This window comes from Felis catus, chromosome C2, assembly GCF_018350175.1.
Source record: "Felis catus isolate Fca126 chromosome C2, F.catus_Fca126_mat1.0, whole genome shotgun sequence".
Taxonomy (NCBI): Eukaryota; Metazoa; Chordata; class Mammalia; order Carnivora; family Felidae; genus Felis; species Felis catus.
The window spans coordinates 5,884,032-5,902,086 of NC_058376.1; the positions used below are offsets into that span (position 1 = coordinate 5,884,032).

At 50.8% G+C, this 18,055-nt stretch overlaps 1 protein-coding gene across 1 annotated transcript in view; it reads right to left on the reverse strand.

The window, feature by feature from the left end:
* Positions 1 to 1,682: 1,682 nt before the first annotated feature.
* Positions 1,683 to 18,055, reverse strand: part of PCP4 (Purkinje cell protein 4) — a 61,020-nt gene continuing 44,647 nt past the window's right edge. Inside the window, exon 3 of the mRNA XM_006935852.5 lies at positions 1,683 to 2,085. Within this exon, the coding sequence (XP_006935914.1) occupies positions 1,958 to 2,085 (128 nt within the window). The 3' untranslated portion in view covers positions 1,683 to 1,957. The remainder of the gene's footprint in view (positions 2,086 to 18,055) is intronic.

Genomic DNA, 18,055 nt, shown 5'->3' on the forward strand with positions numbered 1-18,055 from the left:
CCCTCTCCTCTTTCTTCACCAATGGGCCATTATTCCTGAGGAGTGCCTCCCATCCCTTTGGAACGTTGGGGAAGAACACTCCTTAGATTCTCCAGCTTCCCATGGAGAGTGCCCTCTAGGGGGAGCATCCTAACTGTACAACCAGACTTGCTTTGAGGTGAATCAGAGCTGGAGGAGACCCGTGCCGGCCATCAGGGCTAGACACGCTTGGTAAGGCGGCCACTCCCTTTATGTGATAATATTCAGAGAACAAGGGGACAGTGGGAGCACAGAAGGACATAAAAGAAATTCAACTGAATTATGTTCCCAACTTTCTTTACCTCCATAAAGAGTACACAGCAGCCCCTAGGACTTCTGTGGCATTTTCCCCTGCTGTCTCGGGAAGCTTGTTCTCAGTCGTCCCCCCCCCCCCCCCGCCCGACCTGCTGTCCTGTTTTCAGTGAGTCCCCGGCTGCCGGGAGCCCCGGGAAGCCCCGGCTGGTTGCCGGCACTGACGTGATCCGATTGGGTACTCATCTAATCAGAAACCTGTTAGAGGAACTCCAGAGCCCAGCCCTGTCTTGTCCCCAACAGCCACAGAGAATTGTCCAGGAGGAGGGATCTCCCCACCAAACACAATAGACACACTTTCGGGTGCATTTTGTGAAGCAGTGCATCTTCCCAAGGATGCCCGTCTTTCTCGGTCCGGACACCCGTGGCAACAAGTGAGCCCTGCCAGAGGCACAGCATGGGCCCCACCCCCAGCCGTCACCATGCCTGCTCCCACCATACTTCACACCCACGCTCCCAGGCACAAGTGTGAGCACATGCAGGCACACAGAGCCCTGTCTCTCCTCTTTCCACCGTTCTGCGTGCTCCAACTCGATCCTTGGTTAAGGAGCTGGCGCAGGGAGACGGGGTGGCCCTCGGTGGTACATCGTGCCTTCCCCGAGCACCCCAGGACGCTGAACATGAGATTCGGCTTCTGTACCAGCTTCCCACCTGGCAAAGCTCCAACGACAGCAAGATTCAGTAGCTCAGGGCTCCTGCCATCTGGGGCCCCAAGGCAAGCATCCAACCCCCTGCTCTTGACCCTGTGGACCATCCTCTCCTCCCCGGCCGGGGAGCCCCTTCAGGGCGTGTGAAACCATTTACTTGCAAGGTCCTCGGGGGAAGATATGTGATAGGAGAGAAGCCAGACAGCTTCTCCAAATTGCAGGTCTTGGGAATGATCCTAGCAAGTAGCACATCACAGGGTGAGGAGCTCCGGGAGGAGGGGGAGACCAGAGGGCCACCTTTCCCCACGGAGCCACACGGGTGCAGAGAGAACGGCCGCAGCGGGGGCGGAAGTGGGGAGCGTCCCCTTTGGAGTTGTGAAACGCACCTGCTGAGCACACCTGAGTGACACACGCCAAATGCTGATGCACCACCCACCCCCTTCTCGTTCTCCCAGGTGAGTCATAATTCCCCTGGGAAGCTGCTGACTCTTTGACACTCCCATCAGAAGAGGAAAACGCACTCTTCAGATGACACAGGTATGGCAAAGAGCGGACGTCTCATTCCCACAGAAAGCCTCCTCACAGAAGCACCGTGTTTCAGCTCCAACTCTTAAGGGATGGAGAACACAGCTGCCCTGCAGTCACCTCTAGCTCTGGGTAACTTCCCAGGTTAATCTAAGGGGAGAGAGGAAGCAGACACTTTAATCACGCTTCGTAACTCCATTTTATTACAACATCAAGGAGAACAGGTGCAGGAGGAACGATACTAGAGATCAACAGAGATGAAGCCACTCACAGCTGCATTGTCTACACCTTCCTATCAGGGAATAAATATCACGGGTCTCTGTACATGCATTGCAGGTCGGGTGTGCATGTGTGTTTCGTGTGCAGATGAATTCTCTCTAGGGTGTTGTTCTTTTAGTTTCTTAGATGATGGTTGAATTCGCTGTCTTCTGGAAGACTAGGAGGGGGCACTCCCGCTAGGACTGGGACCCAGCCTTTTTCTTCTGGAATTTTCTGAACTGAGACTGAATGGCCACCGCCGCGCGTTCTGTCTCTGGCGCATCCATGTCAATGTCAAATTCTTCTTGAACTTTCTTCTGCCCGTCTGTAACAACAGAAAACACAAGCATCAGGCGGTCACCGAGCTGAGAGCCGGAAGGCGGACAGCCGTCCGTCCACCGTGAAGCACACACCCACCACCCCGCCCCCCCCCCCACGCGCGCGACCCCTGGTTTGCAAGGGCTCCTGATCCCCATCAGAGCCCAGAACGGGCTGTTGTCTGGCTGCCCCAACTCTACACCTGCCAGAGACCACAAAACTCAAGAACACAGTCCCAACCTCTCCGACATTTTCTGTACCTGCTCTTCTGCGTCTTGTGGCCGTGTTTTACATAGTGTTAAAAATATTAGCTGTGTTTTTACTGTTTCCTGGTGCCTCACGGAGATACAGTTTTAATAGTGCCACAGATATTGACGCAGTGGACGACTGACGTTCACAAGAGCTCCGGGTGAAAGTCACTGGGTTTCTGTGTGTACTTGCATTGTCAGTGACATTGCTGATTGGATTAGGACTTCTGTCTTCATCATGGCCGCCAACGGATGACCCCATCTGACCTTCACAATTTGGCCAAACTTCCACAGGTTTTACGTTTTGTTCCAAGGAGGTACACTTAGCGGTGTGTTTGCTATGCCAGAAGGCTTTAACTAATTCACACCGTAATGATCACAGAAAATAGGATAGAAGCCAAAGCAAAGTGAACACACAGGCTTTTGTGCTGAACATCAGCTGACTTCTAGCCAAATATAAAAATGAATAAATAAATAAAATCCTCCAGTCATAAAAGGGAAGAATCTTTACAACTCCTTCAATCTGATGAAAGTTAATCATCCCAATTGCCAAGGTAATTTTTAAATCTTTTTTTAATATTTATTTATTTTTGAGAGAGAGAGAAAGAGAGAGAGAGCACAAGTTGGGGAGGGGCAGATAGGAGGACAGAGGATATGAAGCGGGCTCCACACTGACAGCACAGAGCCCGACGTGGGGCTCGAACTCACCAACTGTGAGATCATGACCTGAGCCGAAGTCGGACGCTCAACCGACCAGGTGCCCCAAGGCGTCTTTTTAAAAAATATACAGGCCTAGGGGCGCCTGGTTGGCCCAGTCGATTAAGCGTCCGACTTCGGCTCAGGTCATGATCTCGAGGTCCATGAGTCCAAGCCCCGCGTCGGGCTCTGTGCTGACAGCTCGGAGCCTGGAGCCTGCTTCGGATTCTGTATCTCCCTCTCTCTCTCTGCCCCTCCCCTGCACATGCTCTGTCTCTGTCTCAAAAATAAATAAAACATTATTATATATATATATATAAACAGGCCCTGGGCCCCACTCCAGACTCGGGGTTGCACTAGGAAGAGACCCTGGTGGCAAAACCAAGTCAAGGGAGTCAGTAGCCCTGGGGGAGGACCAGACAGCCCTACTTTATAAAAGGCTCTCAGGTGGTTCTAAGGTGCAGGCAAAGTTGAGACTCAACCACTCTGTCCACAGATGAAGTGCAGAATAAAGCCCTAGAGTTGGCCCGAGGCGGAAATGGGGACACGACCTACCCCACCACACCTCACTGCCACCTGCACTCGTACCTGGAGCCCAGCAGTGTGCTGGGCTCATCCAGCTTGGAACGGGAATGTCAGGGGGTTTGAGGAAGGAGAGAAAGCCCCAGCCAGGTAGCAGGGACAGGGTTCTATTCCTGACTTTGTCACCAGGCAGCCTGAGTTCCTCCATTCACTCACTTCCTCTCTCCGCGACTTTGGATAATAATGTTCAGGCAGCACCCTGACAAAGTGGAGGATATGAGATTCCTTTCAAGTGAACCAGGTTTGTTCCCCCCTGCCTGCTTGTTCTCTCTCTTAGGTGGATGACAGACGGATAGATAGATAGATAGGTAGATAATAGATAGATAATAGATATAGATAGATGATAGATAGATAGATAGATAGATAGATAGATAGATAGATAGATATAGTAGGTAGGTAGGTAGATAGATGATAGATAATACATAGATAAGAATATAAATATACATGAGTTGCCCCTTATTTCAAGTGCATCTGGTTATGTGACATTTCCTTTGCAGACCCTTCAGCAGGTTCCTGTCAATTTTACCAGAGACTAAGCAGTTTCTGCTTAGATCCCTCCAATCTCAACTCTATCTGGGAGGAGAGGCCACTGGCTTTGCAAGCCTTGCCAGACTGATTGGTCTGTGACCTCAATCGGTACAACTGTTTTCCTCGATCCCAGATTGGCTGCCGATGTCCACGACAGCAGGGAATGTGAAGAGCCCCAGTGTCCAGGGAATATTTGGGGGCCATCTTTTTCTAACCCACAAGAGCCTAGATGATACGGAGGCACACATGGGTTTGTCTTGTGCTGCATCGAGTAGCCATTCACATCTCAAAGGGCGTGGTAGGAAATCTACTAAGATTAGGGCCTCTGGGCGGGGCAGGAGTTCCCTGAGGCTCCTGTCAGGACCTTAAACGTGTTCCATTAACATTATCGCATGAGCCGGGGATGGGATAGTGTCTGGCAAACCTGAGCTGTGACCCGCTGCAGCTGACGTGCTCCCAGAAATGGACCCTCTGCACCAACCAGAGCGGTGATAAGACCTTCAGCCCTAGGACTTGTCATAAGACGGCTCAGGTCCCCACATCCTCTTTCTCCTCGAGGATCCCCAGCATCTGGTGTGTGGTGATCACAAAGTGGGAGACCAGCTCTCCTTCAAGGGGACGCGGAAGGCCTTTCGGTCTTAAAACACTGCAACCTGAAGCCTTTGAACGGCCTGACTCATCCGTCCCCTTAACAATAATGAAAACAGCACTATTATTTTTTGGCAAACGACAAAGGAAGGTGTGGAAAATGATGTATATTTAGGAGCTGCACGAGACTGTGGAGATGGGCCATAAAAATAAATTTCACAATCTCATCTGAAACTAATATCTTCAGCCAAAAGTGATTTATACATTCCTCCCTAGTTGGGAAAATATTATAATGTTTAAAGAAGAAAGCATGACTATTTCAGGAATGGTTACTTGGTCGAGTCAAGCATCCCCTGGGGAAGGTCTGATACTCTTACTCCTTCCACCGAGATTTGTAAAGCGGGGGAGGGGGGCCCAGAACGCCGTGGGGAAGGAATAATTAGTTACATTTGGTGCCACAGGGTTCACTGCAAATGATGCAAATGATGCAAATGATCCGTGTGATCCTAAGACTAGGAAGGCCCAGCTCTGAGCGCCCCAGATTCAGCAGGAGCCGAGGGATGGTGGGGGGAGGGCGTCCGGAGGCACCACAGCCCTCAGGGCCACTCCGGGTCTGCAAGCCTCAAGCCCTGGAGAAACCGAGTCACGGAGCTGCTCCAGAAGGTCTCCTTCCCACCCTCCAGATGATGGGGACAGCAACAGGGTACAGGTGGCTGTGTGAGCGCCTCCCTTCCCCATCGCTCGGGGGCGGCACCAGGATCCTATTCTGCTGCTCGAGAGAGGATTTGGTCCACGTCTGCGGGGGAGGTGGAGTCGGGGGGGGGGACAGGAAGTGCCGACACACCCCAGCCCTGCACCCCACATTATGGCTCCTCACACGCAATCACTACCTTGTTCTTTCTCTCCCCCCTGCTCTGTGGTCCCTCGTCCCACGATAGCCTGAGCTCCATGAGGTCAGGGGCTTCATCTGCCTTGTTCCAGAAGCTCACAAGGGCCAGCACATAGTAGGTGTTCAGTTAGTGACCGCTGATTGCAAGTGAGTCTGGTAATGAAGAGGACAGGCCGCTGTCCGGTGCTGCCTCTATCTCAGGACTACACAAGTCGGTCGCCTTCAGCGGTAACCGTCTCCTCTCCACTTCTACCTGAACTCGAAAGGGGGGAGGCTGGGAGGCGCTACGGCAAAGCCTCCAGGGGGCCAGCCTCCAGGGGGCCATCCGTCCACGGATGACTTGTGCACAAGTTGGAAAATGGGGCCACGTTGGAGTGACATGAGGAAGCATCGTTTGTGGGGGGTGGGGGGGCTTGCCGCAGGGAATGGTCGGGGCCTGGGCAGACAGAAGGACTCACAGGCATTCAGGGGTGAGCTCTGGGTGGGCTCTGTGCCTAGAACAGGGCCTGGCATCAGCACCTGGCCAAAGAATAAAGGAAAAGCAGCCTCAGGCAGGCAGTGCCCTCCAGCCTTCTCTGGGCTAAGGCTGACTCCCTCCCAACCCTCAGGTCCTCCTGGTCCCGTGAGGCAGCTGCCGGAAGCAGGGGTCGTGGGTCCAGGTAGAGTGACTTGGGGGTATGTCCCACTGCTCTGTGACTCTCATGAAGCTTCATCGCCTCACTGGGCCTCGGTTTGCCCATCTCCGAAATGGGAGAGGTAAAGTCATCTTTAAAAGCCACTTGCACCCAGCCACCGGTGTTCTGTGCAGGTCAAGGCCACGTTGCAAACTGGCCCAGTGAGTGGTGTTGAGCAGGCCACGCCAGAGCTACAAAGCAGGTGGAGGGGGGTGTGGGCGGTCACACGGCTTTCCAGCCACCAGGCCCTGCACCCGCTCAGACCTTCAGTTGTTGGGACCTCATGAGGAGGCGAAGGGAATGAATGCCTTCCAGCAGGGCCGGCCACGCGGCCATCACGTGCGTCTGAGCGGCGGCGCCGACGCGTCAGGCCCTCCCCAGCCTCTTGGATGGCCGGAGGCGTTTGCTGGGCTTGTCGCCTCACATCCTCGCTCGGCAGCGTAAGGCCCAGAGGCTGTACCGAAAGACAGGTGCAGCCCACACTCAGCTGATTAAACGTAAACCTGCAGTCCCCAGTCTCCGTCGCTAGGGGGCACTGCGGGCGCCCGCCCCGTCTGCTCGGCTTCTCTCTCGGGAGGGACAGTAGATCTAAACGGCAGCTGGCAAACGTGTGCCGTTCTCATCTCCAGGCCACCCTGCAGCCGTTCCCCGGATTCTTCCACGTGTCCCTTCACAAAGACGTGCGCCTGCTCCCCGCTGGGCCGGGTGGGCTCCCTGACATGTTTCTCTAGGATCCCACTGCAGGGAGCAGACCAAAAGGCATGGTGACACCCCACCCCCACCCCCGTCCCTGACAGCGGCTTTCCACCAGCCGGAGTGAGCAGTGTTTCCCCAGAACACTCTGTAACCTGCCCGCTGCTGCATGGTCGTTGTTATTCCCGTGCGTCTGGGGTTCTGGAATCTTATCGTTTCTGTGTGTCCCTCCGTGAAGAAGTTCTGAGGCCGGCCGGGAGAACGGTCAAGAGGTTATTCATACCAATTAGCTGGTTTCATATAAAAAGCTAGTGGTGAGCGAGCAACTCCCCTGGGGAAGGGGAAGGAACCCAACTTTCTGACCGTGTAGCTCACGAGCTCCCCCATAACTGCAACGTCCTGTGAGCCCAGGGGGCCAGGAGCCCCCCGAGCCCTCTGCCAGCTCATTACCCAGCAGCCTTAGTCTCAAAGGTCAGGGTCCTGGGCCACTACTGTCCACTCTGTTATCCACCTCCTCTTCCATCTACCCCCTCTCCAATCCGTGCGTCCACCCGTCTTCTCTCCCCCACTTCCCTCTCAGAGCAAGGAACACAGCGCCAAACAGTCCCAAACAACTGGACTTCTCTCCCTGGGCAGAAACCTCATCACACACCAAGACACGACACGGAGCCCAGCCGACGGCCAGCAACGTGAGCGACCACGCTCCCCCAGGCTCAGGAGCCTCGTGTTTCAGTGCTGCCGTGACCTCCCCTCCCCAGGAAACAACCCAGTGCTATTCAGGTAGACTCTGCACTGCCGCGGATATCTCTTACGCTATTTTCCCGGAATATTGCCTTTTCCCTGCCGACACCGAGATAGGAAGTAGGCCTGCTGTTTTGGATTTTATTATGCCATAAGAGAGACGGTCAGGTAGCCGTTCTTAAGACGTCATTGTAATAAGAGCCACTCTTCAGTGAGCATTAAACGGGTCCTCCCTCATAGATTTAAGTGGGTTTTCTTTTACAGATCATTTGATGGCAAATGTAAAATAGAGAATCATAAATATAAAGGGAAGGAGCTATACCAGTTCAAGACAATCCCGAATGAATATCGCCAAGTCTCTGCTGTTGCCATGAAAGTCTGTTGAAGGGGAAAATGGGTTGACATACTACGATCCCGCTTTTGCGTGCATCTAACTTTTTTTTAAATGTTCATTTGTTTTTGAGACACAGAGAGACAGAGCATGAGCAGGGGAGGGGCAGAGAGAGAGGGAGACACAGAATCCGAAGCAGGCTCCGGGCTCCGAGCCGTCAGCACAGAGCCCGACGTGGGGCTCGAACTCACGCACCGTGAGATCGTGACCCGAGCCGAAGTCGGACGCTTAACCGACTGAGCCCTCCAGGCGGCCCACGTGCATCTATTCTAGTAAATGCAGAACTATCGCTAGCGTAAGTGGTCATCAAGTCAGGGCGACGGCCCATCAGCAGGTGCTTACCCAGCACCTGTGTTAGTCTGCAGGGTTGCTACAAAGTAGCCCAGACCACACAGCTGAGATGAGAGACGTTTGTTCTCGCTCAGTTCTGGAAGCTGGAAGTCCAAGATGAACATGTCAGCAGGCTTGGTTTTTCCTGAGACATCTCTCCTTGGCTGCCTACCGTGTCCTCACATGGTCTGGCGTCTCTTCGCCTTCTTAGAAGGACATGGGTCAGGCAGGGTAAAAAACCGTGTTTTAAAGTAATCACCGTGTTAACGTCCCCATCTCCAAATACAGCGTCATTCTGAGGCACTGGGGGTCAGGGCTTCTGCATATGAATCTGGGGGGACACAACTCAATCTATAACACCAAACCTAACTTTGGGGTCTATAGGTTCTAAAGTAGCTTTGTATTCTTTCCCTTGTCTGGCTTCTGTCTTCTCAAGAGCTGCAGGAAATGTCCACTGTCCCCATTTCACGAAGGGGCAGTGACTATAACGTGCCTCTCCCGAGATCACCTTGTGAGTGCTGGCGAAGGGCTGATTCAGAAGCCCAGTCTCGCTCCACATCTTGTTTTTAATCTGCAGTGTTGGTTACTTTCAGATTCTTAGAGGCCAAGATGACAGCCGTTTGTACCGACCAGTTCATTTTGCTTAGGGGGAAAGAAAATCTTAAATGGTCCAAGTTAAACACATGATGCAGTCAACCAGTTTGCAAAATCTGCTTGTTTAATGGGCAGTCCAGGAGGAATTTACACCGAATATCATCATTCAGCAAAGGGTCTCAAATGCCTAGTGTGGGTCCATCACTGTTCCAGAGGCCGAGAGAAAGAGCAAAGAACCAGCCCCAAACCCTGCCGTCTTGGGGGAAGACAGAAAATAAAAAGGTAAATGCACAAATAAGTAATGGAATTTTATAAATTCCAAGAATACAATGTGTGTGTGTGCATGTGTGTGTGTGTGTGTTACAAGGTCAGGTAAGGCGTCTGGGAAAGACACAGGGTTGGGGGAGGAGGCCTGTCCCCAAAAATAGCCTAAGACCCATCTGCCCGGGAGGGAGGGGCGGCAGGGGCCCTCGGCTGCCAAGAAACAACTCGTTTTGAAGAATTATTCCCCATCCGTGCATTTGCAATCTAAGTCGCAGACGTCAAATAATTAGCATAAATTCTTTAGAAATTATCAGACACGTAGTCATCCAGAGCATAACAGATCTATTCCTGGATCCTGTGACAGCCCAGGATCTGATTAAAAGTTTGAAATTCAGCATCGTTCAAAAATATATCACACTAACCCCCATGCTGGATCAAAAGAACTCTCAAATACATTTGTTCCTGAGTTTATGATGATGTACAGTCATTGCCTAGAGGTACTAGCAATAAGTCGTGAACACAGGGGCTTGCACACGCACACACGCACACTCATTTACGTAGATATAACTCCCCATACTTGAAGGGCTATTTTACAGAAACAAATTACCTCCTAAGTCCTAATCCTGTAGGTCAGAAATTTGCGCATAAGCAGTAAATTGGGATGTAAGTGTCCTGAGTAGGAGTTTGCCTTGATTAAGGAGATGCAGCTCAGAGCCTACTATAAAAGGACCTAGGTTTTAGCACACCATAAAGAAATAACAACCACTTAGCCTAAGTATGCCTTGCAAATGGCGTATTTAATACTAAGGTTTTTAGAATGCCCTACCTTCTTTCAAAATATAATAATAACTTGGAAAGAATTAACATCTGTCCATTGTGTTACCCTTGATGTACTTAAGCTAACTGATCCAGGGCGACTGTGGGCTCCCAGGGCCTCTCAGCGGGCTCTCTGCCCTCTCCCGCACGGGGGCCACCTACCTATTGGTCACGGACAGCCAGGGTGGCTTCCTTCCTAAGGACACAAACCCAGGCCTTCGAGGCAGGGAGAGCAAAGAGACAAGCCAGAAAACCAAGCAAAGATTAGAAACTGTATCCCTCAAGCTTCAAGCTGAATCAAACTCCTACCCAGAGAACAAAGCACCTGGCGTTAGGGAAGGGTAACGTACTCCCCTCCCAAAAATGATAAAGATAAATTTGTACCCCTAGTTCAAACAAATGCTAGCATCAAACATCCATCTTATGAAATAACAATTAAAAAGAAAAAAAAAACAATGACAGCATGTTCTTTCAAAAGCTGGGGGGAAAGCCAGTTCGTCCCGAGTTAGAGCAGCTCCCCCCACGCCGTGGCTGGGCGGGAGCATGGAACCCCAGCAAGCCGGGGCCGGAGCTCTGAGCTCCAAGCCGTTTCTCGTTCCTGCCCACTGGCTCAGGATTTATTGAACAGGGGCCACTGGTGCGGAGAATTGCAATTTTCCAGGTCTTGGCTAAGCAGCGGAGATTAATGAGCAAGGGCAAGGTCAGGCATTAGCAGCAGCCGGAGAGGGGGCTTTCTGCATCTGTTGTGTTCTCACGCGGGATAAACCCCCATTTCCCGCTTCTTCCAACTTTCCACACTACATTAGCACCTTTTTGGTACTTACAGCTTTTTCTCCAAGACCGGGAAATTCTCTCTTGTCCTAAAATAGAGGCATTCGGAAACCCACAGTCTCCATTATTCAAAATGGGCTGTTGTTAATGCAAAGCCTAATTTGGCCGGCTGAAAATGACGGCTTGCTTCTAGATTCTGAGCCCTCGGCTTCAGTTACGCGGCTGCCCCGGCCCCTACCTCCATGCACCCTGCTTATGTAAGATGACTACCCGGCCGGGGCATTTAAGTAATCACATGGGTGCCCGTATGTGCTGCTGAGATCAAATTTTCCCCAAAACCCATTAAGCCTAGGAGGAGCACAAACAAGAAGATATAAATATCATTGAAAACACTAACTTTTCTACTGGAAAGGCAAAATTGTTCCTCGTTGTATTAGTCAGCTGGGCGCGTAACAAAGTAATACAGGCTGGAAGCCTAAACGATACAAATGCATTTGCTCACAACCTGGAGGCTGGAGGTCCGAGACTGAGGTGCCTGCAAGGTTTTGTTCCTCTAAAGCCCCTTTCCTGGGCATGCCGACCGCACCTACTCCCCCTGTCCTCACATGGTCACCCCTCTATGTGGGTCTGTGTCCTGATCTCTTCTTGTAAGAACACCAGTCGTGTTCTTAATCAGTTGTGACCTTAATTCTCTCTTTAAAGATGCTATCTCCAAATACAGTCACGTTCTGAAGTACCAGGGGTCAGGGCTTCATCATATGAATTTGGGGGGTGGGGTGCACCATTTGGGGCATGGGGGGCACCAGCCCATAGCACTAGACAAAATGCCTACATTTTCTAGGGGGGAAAAAATGAAGACAGGCTGATGAGGTGTGATGAGAGAGCTATACCGGGGAGAGCTCAAATTCCAATTCCAACTGATTGAAGAATGTGGTCAGATTGGCCTTGCTGAGGTTCAAATGCTCCCCCCGTGTTTGAAATGGGGACGACGAGGAATTGAGACTTGGTGGCCTCTCAAGATGTTTAGAGGGACAAGGAGAAAGTGTGCACGGGCCTGCTTGGTGATGTATAAAGAACAATTACAAGTGCAAGGCTCCTGCACGCAGACTGGCTCCCCCAATACCCTCTCCTCCCACCCGCTCCCTCCAGCACAGATGCTGAGAAGCTGGAAGAAATCCATTCCCAGATGGCCCGGAAGTAGGATTCCGCCCTCCGCCCCCTCCCCAGGCTTAGGGCCAGGAGGCAGGTGCAATGTGTCAGGATCTGAGAAGGCAGAAGTGAGCCCTGGGGGGGTTGGCAAACAAACACAGAAAGCCCCCCACAGCTGGTAAGCACAGAGGCAGAGGCATCGGGTTTCTCCCGGGCAGCCATAGGGACATCGACTGGCCTGTGTCTACGCCCCAGTGGGGCTTCTGCCGGAAAAACTTGCATGCGGTTGGGTGTTTCTGGACGCACTGTTCTGGCTGTGCATGGGACGGGCTGGGGTCTCTGCCGCTCAGAAATGCTGTAAGGCGCTGATACCCTGTAATAAGCCCCTTCTACTGAATCTACACGAGTGTATTCTATTCTCTGTGCCATCATCTGCTGTGGGCACACCTAGTTCACATGGGGGCAGGGGAAGGATGGGGCGTTCTGTAAGGAAAGGGAGTCACCCCCTGTGTGTTTAGGGATCGGAGAGCAGGCTTTCATTTCATTCGCGTAGGAAACTTTTTAGTGCTTACCAGAGAATCGCCTGAATAAAGTGGGCAAATGAGAGCCCTTTAGGATAACACACGAAGTGTCTCTTTCCTCTCCTGAGCACGTGCGAAGAATGACAATTCCTTCCCAGGAAACAGCAGCTAACTTCCCTAACAGCAACCCCCTCAGAAAAGCCACAGTTTGCCTTCCTTCACATGCTGACAAAGAAAAATGACTTCAGGCAGGTTGGGAGGACGGAGAACAAACGAGCCATCCATCACCTTAGACCAGCCCTCCAAGCAAGCCAGCCAGATAGGTAAGTGCTCGAGAAACTCCGTGAGCAGAAATGTATCGTGGCCGAGTCTGCTCCTGGCCTCCACCTATCCCCTTTTCCTTAGTTCTCAACCCCTGATTTAAAGCTGAGTACATAATTACCCAGAACTAGGTTTCCAGCCTCCTTGCTGTTGGGTGTTAGGTTCTGGCTAATGTGACATGGGTAGGAAAACAGAAATCTCCTTTAGAGAAAGCTGACAGTCTTTGCCCTTTTCTCTTATTCCTATCTGCTTTCTGCTAGCTGGAATGCAGATGCAATGGCTAGTGCTGAAGCAGCCACTTGGGGTCCTGAATTAAGAGTCTTCTGCTGAGAATGGCAAAAAGTAATACAAATGTTTGATGCTCCTTGAAACTGCACTGACTGCCCTCAAGTACATACCTTTTATATGAGATCGAAATAAACTTTATTACTTAAGCTGTTGCTATTTTAGGATTTCAGCTTCTTGTAGATGAACCTTATCTACTTACACATATATTATAAAAGCACATAATCATTTTAATTCATTTCAGGCTGATAACATAAACTCAAATATATATCACCATGCATGGTATGGCTATATTTCCCCTTAACTATATGCTTTTTCTTCTGATGTGTACATCTGTCCAATTTCTGATATGGATAGCCATTCCTTTACAGCACTTAATACTTTTAAAACCTCAGGATTCGGGGGCGCCTGGGTGGCTCAGTCGGTGAAGTGTCCAACTTCAGCTCAGGTCATAATCTCATGGTTCATGAGCTGAAGCCCTGCATCAGGCTCTGCGCTGACAGTGCAGAGCCTGCTTGGAATTCTCTCCCCCTCCCCCACTCATGCTTTCTCTCTCTCTCTCAAAATAAATAAATAAACTTGAAAAACCAAATAAACAAATAAAACCTCAGGATTTTTATAGAAATATGTCTCTATTCGGCAACTTTTGCCAACCATTACTCACAGTCTTTCTTACTTTATGGTTTGTGCCTTCCCCTTCCAGCTTGTGAAAGTATGCAACTTGAAATGCTTGAACACATAGGAAAGTAACGTGAGTTTTCCTTACTCAGGGTTTAGCCGACACCCTTCATTCTGCTCCGGGCCCATTTTTTCGTCTTCCGGAGCTTTGGAATATTAGTGGTTTTTCCTTTCCTTTATATTACCTGGTTTTACCATTTCAGAAGGGTGGGATCTTGTTGGGATCGTTTGCCCCTAGCTGCTACCCTTCCAAGTTTTAAAGGATTAAATTCTGAAGATGTCAGCACCATGGAGAATTTTACAAAGGTCTCCAGGCTTAAAACGAAAGAAAATGCAATCATAATTACAGGACATCTTCAAGAAGCCTCAGAGAAGCAGCTCACCTCATTAATTTAGAAACCTGACTTGAGCGCATTGAGTGTGCTGACTCCCCTCGCCCGTCATTCCAGAGGAGTTGCCCTCGGAGAGAAAGAAGGGGCTAAGCCAGATGGATTGCCTTCCAGACTCAGTGAGGCTCAAAGAGGTCTATGGACCAGACGAGCCCCAGGCTTACGGAGCAGCAGTGAGGACAGAAAGAACATTCCATGCACACCGGAAAGAGACCGACATTGCATTCAGACTTTGGACTGTGGGTCTCTTTTCCTCCCCTTTGCACCACCAGGTGCTGCCTGGTGAGGGATGCCTTCCTCCAGCCGTATGCCAACAGCTGGCTTCAGCCCTGGCAGACGTAGCTCTGTTCTTCCTGGACCCCCACGGGCTGCACTATCTCACTGGACACCTTCCCATCCTGGCTCTCGGCCCTGCGTCTCTAATCTGGGTGGACAGGCGTTCTCCTGCGTGGATTTTCAGGGATTGCAAGCTTCCTTAGATGCACAGGACTCTTGGGCAGATGCGTCCGCTGTGTGTCCAGAATTTGACTTTGGGGGTGACATTCCAGACGGCAGCTCGGAAGGGGGTCTGGGAAGCACAGCCAGAGTCAGGTCCAGTCAAGCCACTTCCCACCGCCACTGCTTAAAGTCTCAAACTTGAGGCTGCCGCCAACCTTGACTCCCCATCTGGTCACACATCATGCACCTCACTTCACTCTGCACCTCTCGTTCACGGCGAGAAGGGGAAAAGCGGGATTAGATGCGACTACTCGTGTCCCCGACTTCCCGTATTTTAAATACCCTTCACACGTCCTGAATGTGACCACGCGTTCCACGTAGGAATACCCTACGCACAGGGATGGCATTTGCACTGGGGTGTGACCCTCTTTTGTAAGTGTGCGTAAACGAAGACGGGCGCTGGGTTCCAGGAAACACCCGTTGTGGATTTAAACTCCTTGCACGCTGGTGTCCTGCCCCCACAAGCCTGTTCTTCCACATTCCTCTATGTATGTTTGACACGTCGCTTCTATTTGCTTTTTTTTAATGACACTTGTCTTAAGAGTTCATGGCCGAGTACTTGCTGATTTGGTGGAAACAGCTTTTCAGAGGTGAGTCACTTTAAGCTTTGGATTTGTTATTCTCCTTACCGGGAAGATGGGTTCACATATTGGTAAAAAGAGAATAAAATCAAATATCCAAGAAGGAATGAGGTTGTGCGGTCTGGACCAAGCAGGTGAACCACATGTGGTACCCAGACTCGGAAGGACTAGCCAACAGGAGAGCTTCGGTTTGAGTTTTAAGCATTGTTTAATAATAATGTTCTGACAACTCATCTCAAGAAGAAATGGAATTAGAAGTGCGTCCCCCGGTAGTGGTGAAGTTCTGAGGCTCCAGGCGTCTCCCCTACTGGTTGAGGTGGGCAAGCGCCTGGGAAAAATTCAGACGTGCACTGTGCTTTGGTCCAACAAGCCATCACCACTGTTTAATCAAGGCTTTTTTTTTTTAATGTTTACTTTTGACAGAGAGAGAGAGAGACAGAGCATGAGCGGGGGAGGGGCAGAGAGAGGGGGAGACACAGAATCCGAAGCAGGCTCGAGGCTCTGAGCTGTCGCACGGAGCCCGATGCGGGGCTCGAACTCACAGACTGTGAAGTCATGACCTGAGCCGAAGTCGGATGTTCAACCAACTGAGCCACCCAGGCACCCCTACTCAAGGCTTTTTATGTGACATTGGGACAGAACAGTCATCAAAGTCCCCTCCCCCCCCCCAAACAGAAGTCCTTTCGGACCAAAAGTAAAGCAGAGTATTTTTATTTCAAGATTTCCAGAAACAGAGAAATTTCCAGTGTCAGGCAACATGATCCAAAGTTACTCAGTTTCTAAAGAGCTTTAAAAAAATAAAAAATAAAAAATAAAAAATAATAAAAAATGAAATTAAAAAAAATCATTTTTCAAAGGACCGGCATTAAAATGACATCCCTTGAAGTACTCTGATTATCGACAGAGGTAATAGAAGCATTTCTGTCTAGATCAAAAATTTAAGCAGTGATAAAATCTCCATTTTTAGTTCCAGTAGCTCAAGGGAACGTTAATGCAGGCTGATATCACGGAACTGATACGGGAAACCAATTTAGGCAGAACATTAGGGGAAAATGCCTAACATCAGTCTGGCCGAGGACGGGAGTGTTCCCCGGAGCTGTGGCATCTGATCTCTCGCTAAAGTCATTGTCAGCTGAGCTGAGGAAATAACACACCAGGGATATATTTTGCCAGCTGTGGACGGCCAGGGTGACCTAACAGGCTGCTCCCATCCCAGATATGGAATTGGCAAGGTTTTATGGTTTTGTTCAACTTTGAGGTCTGTGAACAGAATGAGACTGCACACTTTATCGGCAGGTGGCTGGCCACGTCTTTTGAGACACTATTCTAACCTTCCACCGGCTAATCTCGCTCATAATTTCTAGATCATAGCTCCACTCCTCCACGCATTGCTGTCCTTTAAGGTGTCAGTGGGGGGCACCCTGGGGGGCTCAGTCAGTTGAGTGTCCGACTTCGGCTCACGTCATGATCTCGCAGTCCGTGGGTTCGAGCCCCGCGTCAGGCTCTGTGCTGACAGCTCAGAGCCTGGAGCCCGCTTCGGATCCTGTGTCCCCCCTCTCTCTCTGCCCCACCCCTGCTTGTGCTCTGTCTCTCTCTGTCTTTCAAAAATGAATAAACATTAAAAAAATTTTTTTAAATAAAGTGTCAGTGGGCTGGGTTTATGGAAAATGCCAGTGAGACATTCTTCAACACGTAGCTGCAACTCCATATCCAAGTTGCCAGGATCTGGGGGAATACTCGTCGGCAAGCCCGTGCACGATTCCAGTAATGCGTGGCACTGGGCGGCATTGCCTAAACCCACAAGTGAAATGGTTACAAAGGTTCAAGAGAAAACTGGCATACTTTCTGGCTGCAACACCGCGTACACAATTTAATTTCAGGGGTAGCAGGAAGGCTGACAGCAACTGCTTTATGTGCCCAGGCGTGCCCATCTAGCCCTAGGAAGCCACCCACTTCCTTTGTATTCCTGCGATGAGCGCACTCTTGCTGTCTACACCTGCCCGCACCAGGAGGCTAGTCACTGGTCATGCAGCCTAACTACAAACCCGAACGCACGCCGTGGAAATGTCCCAGGAAACAAGCCCTCTTTGTGTGTTCTGCAGGCAGCCATGTGGAACGGCGGTCGTCCAAATCAAAGAACAAATTCTCCCATTTTGTGCAAATGGTTACATAGTTGCTATCACATGTTCACAGCTGGCGAAAACCCTATTCAGATTCTGCTAGTTGTACTTGCTTTCCCCTCTACTGCCTCTACCAAGAAATAGCATCAGATTTCTCCTTGGGACTCGCAGGCAACATTCCCTCGATGGGTGCAGAAAATAAAATCCAAAGGAGTCAAGCAGCCTCTCGGGTCCCAGAAAGGGACAGCCGTAGGATCATAAAGCGTTAAAACTAGGCAAGAGGCTAGACACGACGACGCTGTCCCACTGTGAGGAATGGGACCCGAAAGGCGTGAAGCCATTCGCCACAGACGAACCACCAGCCAATGGCCGAGCCACAAAGGGCAGGGACAAGAAACGGATCCACTCTTCGCCCGTTCCTTCCCGAGCAAACGGAGACTTGAACGTGGTTTTCTTGCCAGACCGTGCGGCCAAGCAGGTTCACCAGCACTGCAATCGGGGCAACAGCCAAAAAGCAAAGAAAACCCTAAAAACGAGCCGACTAAAACATCAAAATTCTGCGGAGATGGTGGCACGGTCATGGCCAATTCACGGATGAACCCAGCAACACTTCGGTGCTAAACGTGTCTC